The sequence below is a fragment of the Primulina eburnea genome, chromosome 14 (genome assembly GCF_022965805.1).
Source record: "Primulina eburnea isolate SZY01 chromosome 14, ASM2296580v1, whole genome shotgun sequence".
Taxonomy (NCBI): Eukaryota; Viridiplantae; Streptophyta; class Magnoliopsida; order Lamiales; family Gesneriaceae; genus Primulina; species Primulina eburnea.
In genome coordinates, this window is record NC_133114.1 from 15,435,227 (window position 1) to 15,448,809 (window position 13,583).

A 13,583-nucleotide genomic window follows, 5' to 3' on the forward strand; every position below is an offset into this window, starting at 1 on the left:
ATCTTTGAGTTTTCTACGTTATATCCAAATTTCAAATCATTTGGACTTCATATGACCAAACTATGTCATATTTCTCTCTTTAAAATTAATTAATTATTTAGTAATCTCACATTACTAAATCAACAAATTGTGATATTTACTTCGGGCATTACATTTCTACCCCCCTTAAATGAATTTCGACCCCAAAATTAATCAACAACGGTAATAACGTGCATAAATAAAGATACGTCATACCATCAAAATAAGTAGGGGTAGAGCTCCCTCATATGCCGCTCTGTCTCCCAAGTGGCCTCTTCGACACCCCTATGCTCCCACTGAACCTTCACCATCGGTATAAGCTTACTACGAAGCTTCCGTTCAGATCGATCCAAAATACAAACTGGTCTCTCAACATAAGACACATCAGGATCTAACTGAACCTCAGAAATATCCAACACATGTGAAGGATCAGGCTCATACTTCCGCAACATCGACACATGAAACACATCATGAATACCAGATAAAGATGGAGGTAGAGCCAATCGATAAGCCAAAGTGCCTATCCGCTGCAATATCTCATACGGTCCAACATATCTCGGTGCCAACTTTCATTTCATACCAAATCGTACTGTACCATGAAAAGGAGACACTTTCAAAAATACTCGATCACCCTGCTGAAACTCTAAGGGTCTTCGTCTTTTATTGGCATAGGCGGCCTGTCTATCTTGAGCTGCTTTCAATCGCTGCTGTATCAACTTTACTTTCTGTTCCATCTCATGAATCATATCAGGACCGGTAACCGCAGCTCGATCAACATCATCCCAGTATAACTGTGGGGACCCGGACGCTGATCTGTCTTATTAATCATCTTTGGGATTTAATTATCAATTAAGATAAAACAGGGTCTAAAAATTTTTCTTTTTAAAATGTAACTGCGGAAGATAATGGAATCTAAAAAATATATATACATTTCTGTATAACAACTACAGTTCTGTAGAAAAGTACAATACTGTACAACCTAAGTCTAAGGTTCAATTACTAAATTCAAGTAATAAACCAAATCTGCTACAAGTCCGGAATCACCACGCTAACTCGTCTTCTCTCATCGTCATCTCGACCCTGATCCAGCCCCACCTGTTGTCATGCACACATACAAAACAAGACAACAACCGGATAACTCCGGTGAGAATAAATCCCAGTATAAAACATGGTAAGCATGTATATAAACAAGCTAATTTATAAAACCTGCTATCACGTATAAAACAATCTATTTCATAATCTATGAAATTAATCAAATAAGCATGCAACTCAAATCAGATAAACATGCATATAAACAATCTTAATCATAAAACATGCTAACCCAACTGAAAGCAGTAATGATGGGTCCCATGATCTAGGAGCCACATCCATATAAGTATGCAGTTCTAATCAAATCATGTCTAGACTTGACTCGATCTATAACTCTAGGGATCCCGTTGTGAATAAGACATCACTGTCTGTCACCTACCCTACCAATCGAGGTGCTGTACGTCTTATTCCTAGACTTCGGCCTGATCTGTATCCGCATCTACAATAGGGGCAGTGATCTTCCCCTAAGCTGTGATATCGCCGAACGTCTAGCAGTCTGGCTGATCTCCAAACTGTCCTATCTTAAATGCATGAATACAATCAGTAAACCAAGCATGATCAGATAAAACATAAACAAGAATATAGTATGTGATTTATTGGGCAACTCAAGGATGATCTCGATTGAGTTGTTTCTTCCCGAATATCACATGAATTATACCTTTGTCGTCCCGGTCTGACGAAGACGATGACCTGTATTCAACTCTGTCCATCCCGAATCTGAAATGACAATATCGAATACTCTGTATCAATGAATAACTCAAAATACAATATGTTCTAATCAATACTCAACTCAGTACATATCTGATCAATATCTGAATAAGATACAATTCAATTCCCGTCATCGCTATCACAATACAATCTGAATCATATTGAAATCTGATTAATCTAATTCAACTGATGTTTCGACGGTATAATAATACAATCTGAATAACCCCGTCAGTCTGAACATCACATATATAATACTGGAACTCATAATCTGTGCCAACACAATTTATAATCTGCATACTAACTCAATTATGATATAGAATCTCAGTCCATATCTTTCAAAAATCATAACAATTACAGAAACAAGCTGTTCTTTAATCTGTCTTCAATTCTACAATGTCTACGGTAGTAAAAACGCCATATCTGAATCATATGCAATTCTGACAATATCATAATTTCAAATCTTGTCTAAACGTAACAAAACTTACGTCCAGTTGTAGCCTGCGTTGATACAAACACAGTGCCGAAGTCGGATTCAAAATCGGACGGACGGATTTTTCGTACGATGCAATTTTCCCCTCGAAAGAACTCCCGAGCTTCTTTCTCCAATTCTTTTCCTTAAATTTGAAGAAAGAATCGGTTGATACCTATATATATATATATCCTTTGCATGTAAATCACACGTGGCTTCTCCAGAATTTGCCAAAAACCCACTCGCGCATGTGCGCGCTTCATCTCGCGCATATGCGCCAAATATTCTGGAGGTGTCGCGCATATGCGCGCATTTTCTCGCGCATATGCGCGAGGGCTTCTGGACCCCTCGCGCATATGCGCGTGTTTCTTCGCGCATGTGCGTCGGTCATTAATTTTGAGATGTTCGGCCGAACATCTCGAGATGTTCGGTTGAACATCTGGACTTATATTATAACGATACCCGACTTCTTCATTCAAGTTCTTATAACCTCAATTATGAAATTAATCAACGTATGATTACAGTAATTAAGTCTCGGGCATTACATTTCTCCCCCTCTTAGATCTGAGTTCGTCCTCGAACTCACAATCAATTCAGATATCTATCAGAAGAAATGTATACAAGTTTAAATTTAAACTCAAATCTCTAACATCATTCTGAAGTATCTTTCTTTAATCAATCTCTGATTCTAGTCTGGAATCAGAATTCATCAAGTATAATAGCATAATACTTTACACAATCATTCTGACATACTTAATCGGATAATACTGGCTATACAACATCCGTATATACCAACCTGTAAGTTATAACAAAACCATACTACCTGTAGTTGTTATCATATTTGCTTATCCCAATCCAGGACATATTCAGTCTTTATCTTTAAATACCAATCGTCATCATCCGACGTTGGTGTCTTAAATCTATTCATGTTGAACTATCTGGATAACTAGTGCTAACATCCAGCACTATAGTTCTACCAATATCTGTCAATATCTGATTACTACACCCTGACTATCTGTCAATCTCTCTGACTACCTGCCAATCTGTAATAAATCTGCACAAGAGAGCTTATGATATAGTCTATCACAAGTACTACTCCATCAAAATCACAATCTGATATCATCTAATTCAATATTCTAATCCATCTGATTATTTCTTTGATATCGATCTATGTCATCTAGTTCTGTTTGTACGTAATCTGGTACAAACTGATAGATATAGATTGAGAAATCTGTCAATCATAATCATATCATATCAAAATCTAAAGAAAATGGCTGTAATGTCATTACGAACACCATAGAAATGTACTCCCATTTCTATTCAGAAATATACATATTCTGTAACCAATCTTCTGATTTCTATCTTTCTATCTTCTTCTGTTAGCAACTCAGACTTATCAGTTTAATTTCTGCCAACATTTCAATGCAATTTCTGTCATAACTGATTTCACCTGTCTATATCACAACTATCTGTTCGAATATAATACATTCTCAATCATCCGGCTGAACACTGAATCCCTGACTGTAAGCTTCTGACAATATCCGTTCTTTCTGATTCGAACTATTTGATATACACAAATCAGTTAATAATATAAATTAAAGAAAATATACCTACCTGGTATTCGGCTCAGACTATCGATATCAATTCTGTTTTACAATTCTGGCATATCTGACATCACAAGATAATCAATCTCATATCAAACGCAAAATCATATATTTGTTACTCGACTCTGATTACTGAAATCTAGTTCTGAACATTCTGATCCCATTCCTGAATTACTGTAACTCTCGAATTCAACTCTGATTCGGTTGAAACTGTATATACTCCCTCTAATTCACACTAATCTGTAGCATATACGGATTCAAAACACAGTAATATCAAATCAGAAACGAAATATCAATATCCTATACAGATCTAGTGAGTTCAGTGAACTCATAAAGCAAGGATTTCTGATAAATATCTTCATGTCATTCTGATCAACTGATATATCTTATCTGCAAATAAAATATGCTCCCAAACAATATAAGATGTCTCAAATACTGATTTAGAACAATAACAATTCTCAGCAGATATAAAACAACAGACGACTAACATACTCTGCCAAATCAGACAAAATACCTTTCTGACATTTCTGAACTTTCTAATATCGGTATCTTATCAATCACTGATTGCAATCTCAACTGTAACAAAAATCAATCCGTATACAACTTCAGATAACACATATTCTGAATACAATCTGTTTCAAGCAAGATTCTTATCTGAACAATTTTTGTATACAATCATCACAGTTCTCAGAATATTCAATACAATCTTCAGATATTCTATTCAATCAATCAGATGTTGCAAATATATCAAAATCTCATAGATATAACAAGCATAGAATCATCAGAACATCCCTGAATATACTGAAACATGCCAAAGAGCAACACTAAATCAGATGTAACTCCTGGTCGGTACTCTTCTACTGATCTTTTAAGTAATTCTGTATTATTCTGTACATTCAATATCCTTTTGTACTGAATTCTAAAACAGCACTCAATATCTGATCTAAATTCAATTTTGAAATCTATCTTTCTGATATAAGCAATTCTAAAATCTTATCTGACAACATCAGTCAACTCATACATCATTGACATATCTGTCAATGCTAGGCTCGATTTCAGTAGATCTACTGAATACATAAGGATACTATCTGTTCCTTTCTGTATCAATCGAGTCATAGACAACCCAGATATCAAAGGAATGCTAAATCTAGACTCCTTATCGTGGTATCTCCACTGATCAGTCATCTCTAATCTGGTTCTTACCATTTCTGGCAAAATTTTACAATATGTCTGTACTTGTTCAGCATATACATATCAATAATGCGTTCAAATCAGAAAACACAAGTACATCATAATCTATTTCTATTTCATTCTTATCTTACTGTAGTATACAATATATACAGAAATCTCTGATATCAACATTTCCTCAACAAGCAAGGACATCAATACTACAGTACATACAAACCCAACAGATACAGCATATGTCCATGCAATCCAGTCTAAGATAATCGTAGGGAATGCATTAGTATATATCAATACATATGCCATCTAATCATAAAGAATAGTACCTGTTGTGGATTCTGGGTCTGTTTCTCACTTAAACGCTGTTCCCTAAGATCTTCGGGACCATCTCTGGGGACAAACTCTAGCAAGGTGTCCCAGTTGTTTACAGACATTGCATCTGCCAGTCACCCCCCGGCATTGCTCAGTGGGATGTCTCCCTCCGCAATTCCTGCAGTACACTCCAGGGTAGCTCGCACTGGAACCACTAGAGCTGGATGAACCGCTCAGTCCACTCCCTAACTTCTTGAAAGACTTCTTTCGAGTTTTCAGCAAGTCTTGCTTTCCACTCGTACTGCCACGCTCAAATCTCGAAGGGGATTGTGGTGTCTGGGGTTGCTTCACACACAACCTCGTTAATTGTCGAATCAGACTCGCTTCTGCTCTCTTTGCTTTACTCAAGACATCAGCAAAGTGATAGGGTCGCTGTAGATTCATGAATGCAACTATCTCCGAATTCAATCCTCTAATGAATTGATTCACTACAGCTTCATCATCCCTAGCCATATGAGGAGCAAAACGCAACAGAGTAGAGAATTTAACAGCATAATCATCAATATTCAATTGGCTTTGTCTTAAATTCTTGAATTCTGCTCTTTTGTCCTCCCGGTACAAAACTGAGAAAAATCTTTGATAGAATTCAGCTTTGAAGACTTCCCACGTGATCACAGTACCACGTAGTGCTAATACTCCTTTGATTGTAATCCACCAACTTCTGGCAGCCTCTCGTAATTGGTGAAATACCAATTTAACTCTCTGGTCATCTGTACAATCCAGTAGATCAAACAATATCTCTATGTCATCAACCCAGTTCTGACACTTTTCAGACGTCTCTGTACCACTCAGAATTGGCGGCTGAAATAACTGAAACTCTCTCAACTTTACTTCTATCTGAGTTTCGGATGCATCTATCTGTTCAGACGAAGTGCTACCTCTTTCTGGAATTCTCCGAGGCGGTATATCTGAATATCACAGATTAGTACACAAGCTATACAATCTGTCTCAGCCCTCCTCTGATCATATACCTCTGATTCAGACTCGGTTCTGATCCAGGCTTAGTAATTACATGTTGCAAACAACTCAGATAACAAGCAACATGTAATAGGGAAAGCAATAAATCATGCTAGCACACACATGCAAGGTAAGAAAGACTCAATCTACCCCGCTCATTCTCTTCTATCTCAGTCTAAAAGATCTATCAGCTCTGACTATCTTAATCTAAAGGATCTATCTCTAAAAGATCTATCGCTAAAGGAACTATCAGCTCTGATACCACCTGTTGTGGGGACCCGGACGCTGATCTGTCTTATTAATCATCTTTGGGATTTAATTATCAATTAAGATAAAACAGGGTCTAAAAATTTTTCTTTTTAAAATGTAACTGCGGAAGGTAATGGAATCTAAACAATATATATACATTTCTGTATAACAACTACAGTTCAGTAGAAAAGTACAATACTGTACAACCTAAGTCTAAGGTTCAATTACTAAATTCAAGTAATAAACCAAATCTGCTACAAGTCCGGAATCACCACGCTAACTCGTCTTCTCTCATCGTCATCTCGACCCTGATCCAGCCCCACCTGTTGTCATGCACACATACAAAACAAGACAACAGCCAGATAACTCCGGTGAGAATAAATCCCAGTATAAAACATGGTAAGCATGTATATAAACAAGCTAATTTATAAAACCTGCTATCACGTATAAAACAATCTATTTCATAATCTATGAAATTAATCAAATAAGCATGCAACTCAAATAAGATAAACATGCATATAAACAATCTTAATCATAAAACATGCTAACCCAACTGAAAGCAGTAATGATGGGTCCCATGATCTAGGAGCCACATCCATATAAGTATGCAGTTCTAATCAAATCATATCTAGACTTGACTCGATCTATAACTCTAGGGATCCCTTTGTGAATAAGACGTCACTGTCTGTCACCTACCCTACCAATCGAGGTGCTGTACGTCTTATTCCTAGACTTCGGCCTGATCTGTATCCGCATCTACAATAGGGGCAGTGATCTTCCCCTAAGCTGTGATATCGCCGAACGTCTAGCAGTCTGGCTGATCTCCAAACTGTCCTATCTTAAATGCATGAATACAATCAGTAAACCAAGCATGATCAGATAAAACATAAACAAGAATATAGTATGTGATTTATTGGGCAACTCAAGGATGATCTCGATTGAGTTGTTTCTTCCCGAATATCACATGAATTATACCTTTGTCGTCCCGGTCTGACGAAGACGATGACCTGTATTCAACTCTGTCCATCCCGAATCTGAAATGACAATATCGAATACTCTGTATCAATGAATAACTCAAAATACAATATGTTCTAATCAATACTCAACTCAGTACATATCTGATCAATATCTGAATAAGATACAATTCAATTCCCGTCATCGCTATCACAATACAATCTGAATCATATTGAAATCTGATTAATCTAATTCAACTGATGTTTCGACGGTATAATAATACAATCTGAATAACCCCGTCAGTCTGAACATCACATATATAATACTGGAACTCATAATCTGTGCCAACACAATTTATAATCTGCATACTAACTCAATTATGATATAGAATCTCAGTCCATATCTTTCAAAAATCATAACAATTACAGAAACAAGCTGTTCTTTAATCTGTCTTCAATTCTACAATGTCTACGGTAGTAAAAACGCCATATCTGAATCATATGCAATTCTGACAATATCATAATTTCAAATCTTGTCTAAACGTAACAAAACTTACGTCCAGTTGTAGCCTGCGTTGATACAAACACAGTGCCGAAGTCGGATTCAAAATCGGACGGACGGATTTTTCGTACGATGCAATTTTCCCCTCGAAAGAACTCCCGAGCTTCTTTCTCCAATTCTTTTCCTTAAATTTGAAGAAAGAATCGGTTGATACCTATATATATATATATCCTTTGCATGTAAATCACACGTGGCTTCTCCAGAATTTGCCAAAAACCCACTCGCGCATGTGCGCGCTTCATCTCGCGCATATGCGCCAAATATTCTGGAGGTGTCGCGCATATGCGCGAGGGCTTCTGGACCCCTCGCGCATATGAGCGTGTTTCTTCGCGCATGTGCGCTGGTAATTAATTTTGAGATGTTCGGCCGAACATCTCGAGATGTTCGGTTGAACATCTTGACTTATATTATAACGATACCCGACTTCTTCATTCAAGTTCGTATAACCTCAATCATGAAATTAATCAACGTATGATTACAGTAATTAAGTCTCGGGCATTACAATAACTGAGATCTACAACGTCTCCCATACAATGCCTCAAACGGAGCCATCTGAATACTACTCTGATAACTATTGTTATACGCAAACTCTACCAGTGGAATAGATGACTGCCAAACAGATTTAAAATCCATAACATAAGCACACAACATATCCTCAAGTGTTGGAATAGTACGCTCAGTCTGACCATCTGTCTGAGGATGATAAGCTGTACTGAATCTCAACTCTGTCCCCATCGCAGTCTGCAATCCTTCCCAAAAATGAGAAGTAAATCGAGGATCTCTATCAGATATAATAGACACTGGAATCCCATGCAACCGTACGATCTCTCGTATATACAACTGTGCCATCGTCAAGTACATACTACTCATGCTACAGGGTATCAAATGTGCAACTTTCGTCAATCGATCAACAATCACCCAAATAGCATCAATAGTTCCAGTGCTTCTTGGCAAATGAGTCACAAAATCCATCGATATGTGCTCCCATTTCCAAGTCGGTACTTCTAAACTCCTCAATTCACCTCCCGGTCTTCTCCTCTCAGCTTTGCTTTGTTGACAATTGAGACATCGACGTACAAAATCAATCACATCACGTTTCATTCCTTTCCACCAAAACTGAGAGCGTAGATCCTTATACATCTTCTTGCCACCAGGGTGGATAGAATATCGACTACAATGTGCACGCTGCAACAGGCCCTGGCGCAACTCAGATATATCAGGAACTACCCATCTATCATTCATCCTCAAACTGCCATCATCAGCCACTCTAAAACGAGTATCTTGTTTCTGAGACACTAACTCCCTCCATCGCTGAACTCTCTCATCTGTCATCTGTGCATCACGAATACAACCATATATATCAGGTTCAGCTAATAAGGTAGATACCTGGAGAGGAGTCGTCGAGATATCAAAATCATATCCCAAGGAACAACAAGACATCATCATAGCTGATAAGCGACTGACATCCTCTGCAGTACAACTCACTTTACGGCTCAATGCATCAGCTGTAAGATTGGCTCGACCAGGATGATATTCAATCTCACAATCATAATCCTTCAGCAAATCTAGCCATCGCCTCTGTCTCATATTCAACTATGTCTGAGTAAACAAAAATCTCAAGCTCTTATGATCAGTATAAATCGTAAACGAGGTACCGTATAAATAATGTCGCCATATCTTCAAGGCGAAGATAATGGCTGCCAACTCCAAGTCATGCACGGGGTACCTTGTTTCGTGTGGTTTCAGTTGTCTCGAAGCATATGCCACAACATGTCGATCCTGCATCAAAACACATCCCAAACCATGTAATGATGCATCAGTATAAACAACAAACCTCTCATTTTCGGTAGGGATTGATAACACCGGGGCAGTCGTCAGTCGGTGTTTCAACTCCTGAAAACTCCTCTCACATGCTTCAGACCACTGAAATCGCACACCTTTCTGGGTCAACTGTGTCAAAGGTCTAGCAATCTTTGAAAATCCCTCGATAAATCGACGATAATAACCTTCTAAACCCAAGAAACTACGAATCTCAGGTACAGATGTAGGTGAAGACCACTGTAACACGGCTTCGACCTTCGTTGGATCAACAGAAATCCCATCTCTCGATATAACATGACCCAAGAAGACCACTCGATCCAACCAAAACTCACACTTACTGAGTTTGGCATACAACTGTCTATCTCGCAACACCTGTAACACTGAACGCAAGTGCCCTGCATGCTCAGCCTCACTCCTAGAATATATCAATATATCATCAATAAACACAATAACAAATCGATCGAGATAAGGCTGAAATACCCTATTCATCAAACTCATGAACACAGTTGGAGCATTCGTCAACCCAAACGGCATAACTAAAAACTCGTAATGCCCATATCTGGTCCCGAATGCTGTCTTCTGAATATCCTCCTCTCTAACCCGTATCTGATGATATCCTGACCTCAAATCAATCTTCGAATATACCTAGGTTCCCTGTAACTGATCAAACAAATCATCAATACGAGGGAGGGGATATTTATTCTTAATCGTTACCTTATTCAGCTGTCGATAGTCAGTACAAAGCCGCATCATTCCATCTTTCTTTCTTACGAATAGGACTGGTGTACCCCAAGGCGATACACTAGGGCGAATGTATCCCTTGTCTAGCAAGTCCTGCAACTGGGCTTTCAACTCTCTCAACTCTGCTGGTGCCATTCTGTAAAGAGTACGAGAAATAGGGGAAGTACCTGGCATCAACTCAATCCCAAACTCCACCTCACGGGCTGGTGAGAAGCCTGGAATCTCATCAGGAAATACATCGGCAAACTCAGCAACTATAGGTATGTCCTCTATTCCCACCTCCTTCTTCTTCTCTATCACATCTACAGCATAAATAAGATAACCCTCATGTCCATGCTCCAATAACCGAGACATCCGGATAGCAGATACCAACGGAACACGGGGACGAGAACCCTTCCCATAAAATGTCCAACGCTCTTTCTCATCTGTATAAAAATATACTACACGCTGATAACAATCAACAGTCGCACAATATCTCCTCAACACATTAATTCCCATAATACAATCAAAATCAGTCATATCTAGAATAATCATATCAGATCTCAGCTCATAGCCCTCATAAGAAATAATACCATCTGATATCATCGATACAACTGATATATCAAATCCAGAAGGTGTCGAAACAGAAAGTGGCATAGACAATGGAGACGAGCGCATATGATGCTCAACCACAAACCTCTTCGATATAAATGTATGCGAGGCACCAGTATCAATAAGAATATAAGCAGGATAAGAACATAAATAACACTTACCCGCTATCATCTCCTCTCGTGCCTCCTCTGCCTGCTCTCGTGTCAAAGCATACACCTGTGCCTGAGACGGACCAGCTCCCTGAATACGTGGCTGTCCTCAAGAAGGTCGTGGTGTAAACTGCTGAGGCTGTCGTCCTCCTCTCTCTGAGGATCTACCTCTAGCACTCCTAGGCTCTCGCTGTGCCTCACGACTAGGACACTGTCTCGCCAGATGAACAACACCGCCACACTCAAAACAGGTGATCTCGGTCTGTGTACACTCTCTGATCAGATGAGGTCCTCCAGAACGAAAACATCTCACTGCTCTGGACTCTCCTCTCTGCCCCTGAATAGACTGAGAACTGCTCCCACGACTCTCAACACGCCGTGAATCAAATCGGCGCTTCCCAGATGAGGATGAAGAAGATGAACCCTTCTGATATTTAAAAGACTGTCCCTGTGGTCGCAATGACTCCCTAGTCAGCTCTGATAATCTTCTCTGAGCCCCATACTCCTGCATCACCAACTCAGCCATCTCTGCCCTCGTCACTGCATCCTCAAAGATATCGGGTTATTTGATTGCACACGATCAAATAAATCTAACTTCAACCCTTTCAAGAAGTGCCTCATCTTAGCATGAACATTTGCAGCAATATGTGGCACATATTTCAGTAATACAGAATACTGAGACTCATACTCAGCAACAGACATACTGCCCTGTCTCAAATCCTCGAATTCTTTCTCTTTCTTCTGTCTGGCTGCTATAGAAAAATATTTATCAAGAAAACGAGATCGAAACACATCCCAATCAACAGTACGACCCTGAGCTCTCAATCCGGCCTCAGTCGTCTGCCACCACATCAGTACATTCCTCGAAAGCTGAAATGTAGCCAATCGTAACCAAGCAGACCTAGCACACGGAGCGGTCACAAATATCTGCTCTATCCTCTCAATCCACTCCTCTGCTCGCTCACCAGTCTCAGAACTATCAAATCTCGGCGGAAAATAACTGCTGAACTGTGCCAAAGTCAACTCACCAGTTAATAAAGGCTGATCTGCAGGTGCCTGTCCCATAGGAGGAGGTGGGAATGGATTCATCTGCCCAAACCCACTGTCAACCTCTTCCGTTTCCTCGTGTGGATGTACCTGTTCTCTAGCTGCCATCACTGGAAATCAAATTGTTAATAATAACATTTAACAATTACAATCCAGTAATCATCATCACACCTTTCGCACGAAAGCACACACAACTAAAGAACAATCAATCATATCGAGAAATCATCAATCACAAGTCAAATGCACAGACACATGCAGATAATATCGTCATCCAACTCCCTCATCACAAACCCAACTCCTAACCATCCCAGACATCTAACATATGCTCTGATACCACCAAATGTGGCGCCCCAAACTTCGCCACGTAATCATGCAACATGTGACGTCATATGCATAAAAAAATTTTCTTTTCGACGACGTAATAATATAATGCATATACGACAAAATAGTGCAATCACCACACTATCTACGTCAGTGTAGCAGAAACAGTATAATAAATACACACATACAACTCAAATAAGACAATAAGCTATACTGTCTCTATCTACTATCAACTACAGGACTGTTTGACTAGACACACCTAGTCCTTCACCACTATTGTGGGGACCCGGACGCTAATCATCTTCTTAATCGTCATTGGGACTAATAAATCAATTATAAAACAGAGTCTAAATTTTTTTTAAAATACAAAGCGGAAACGTAATGTAATTCACTCAAATTACATATTAAACATGAACATACAAATCTTGTGTTATCTACAAGAATTCAACTAGGTTCAACTACATATCAGTGCTGAATCCTATGTTGCTTCGAAGCCCGGATCTCCACGCTATCTAATCTTCTCTCATCCTCTTCTTGACCCTGATCCAGCCCCACCTGTTTTCATGTACACATACAAAACAATACAACAGCCGGATAACTCCGGTGAGATATAAATATCCCAGTATAAACAATGTACACATGCAATCATATAAAAACATATATAAAAGCATATAACAAATATTCATAACATGTCTCAAATCTGAAACATAATTAATATCAAGCAAAGAATCATACTCAGACTCAGACTTG

At 38.9% G+C, this 13,583-nt stretch overlaps 2 protein-coding genes across 2 annotated transcripts; both read right to left on the bottom strand.

The window, feature by feature from the left end:
• Positions 1–236: 236 nt before the first annotated feature.
• LOC140811198 (uncharacterized) lies at positions 237–10,518 on the bottom strand. Its single transcript, XM_073169067.1, has 7 exons — positions 10,357–10,518; positions 10,101–10,239; positions 9,890–9,942; positions 9,649–9,741; positions 9,391–9,549; positions 642–809; positions 237–545 (listed from the first exon to the last, which is right to left on the bottom strand). The coding sequence occupies exons 1-7, from the start codon at positions 10,516–10,518 to the stop codon at positions 237–239; spliced, it is 1,083 nt and encodes a 360-aa protein (XP_073025168.1).
• A 1,484-nt stretch (positions 10,519–12,002) lies between these two features.
• LOC140811199 (uncharacterized) lies at positions 12,003–12,620 on the bottom strand. Its single transcript, XM_073169068.1, has one exon. The coding sequence runs from the start codon at positions 12,618–12,620 to the stop codon at positions 12,003–12,005; it is 618 nt and encodes a 205-aa protein (XP_073025169.1).
• Positions 12,621–13,583: the final 963 nt, after the last annotated feature.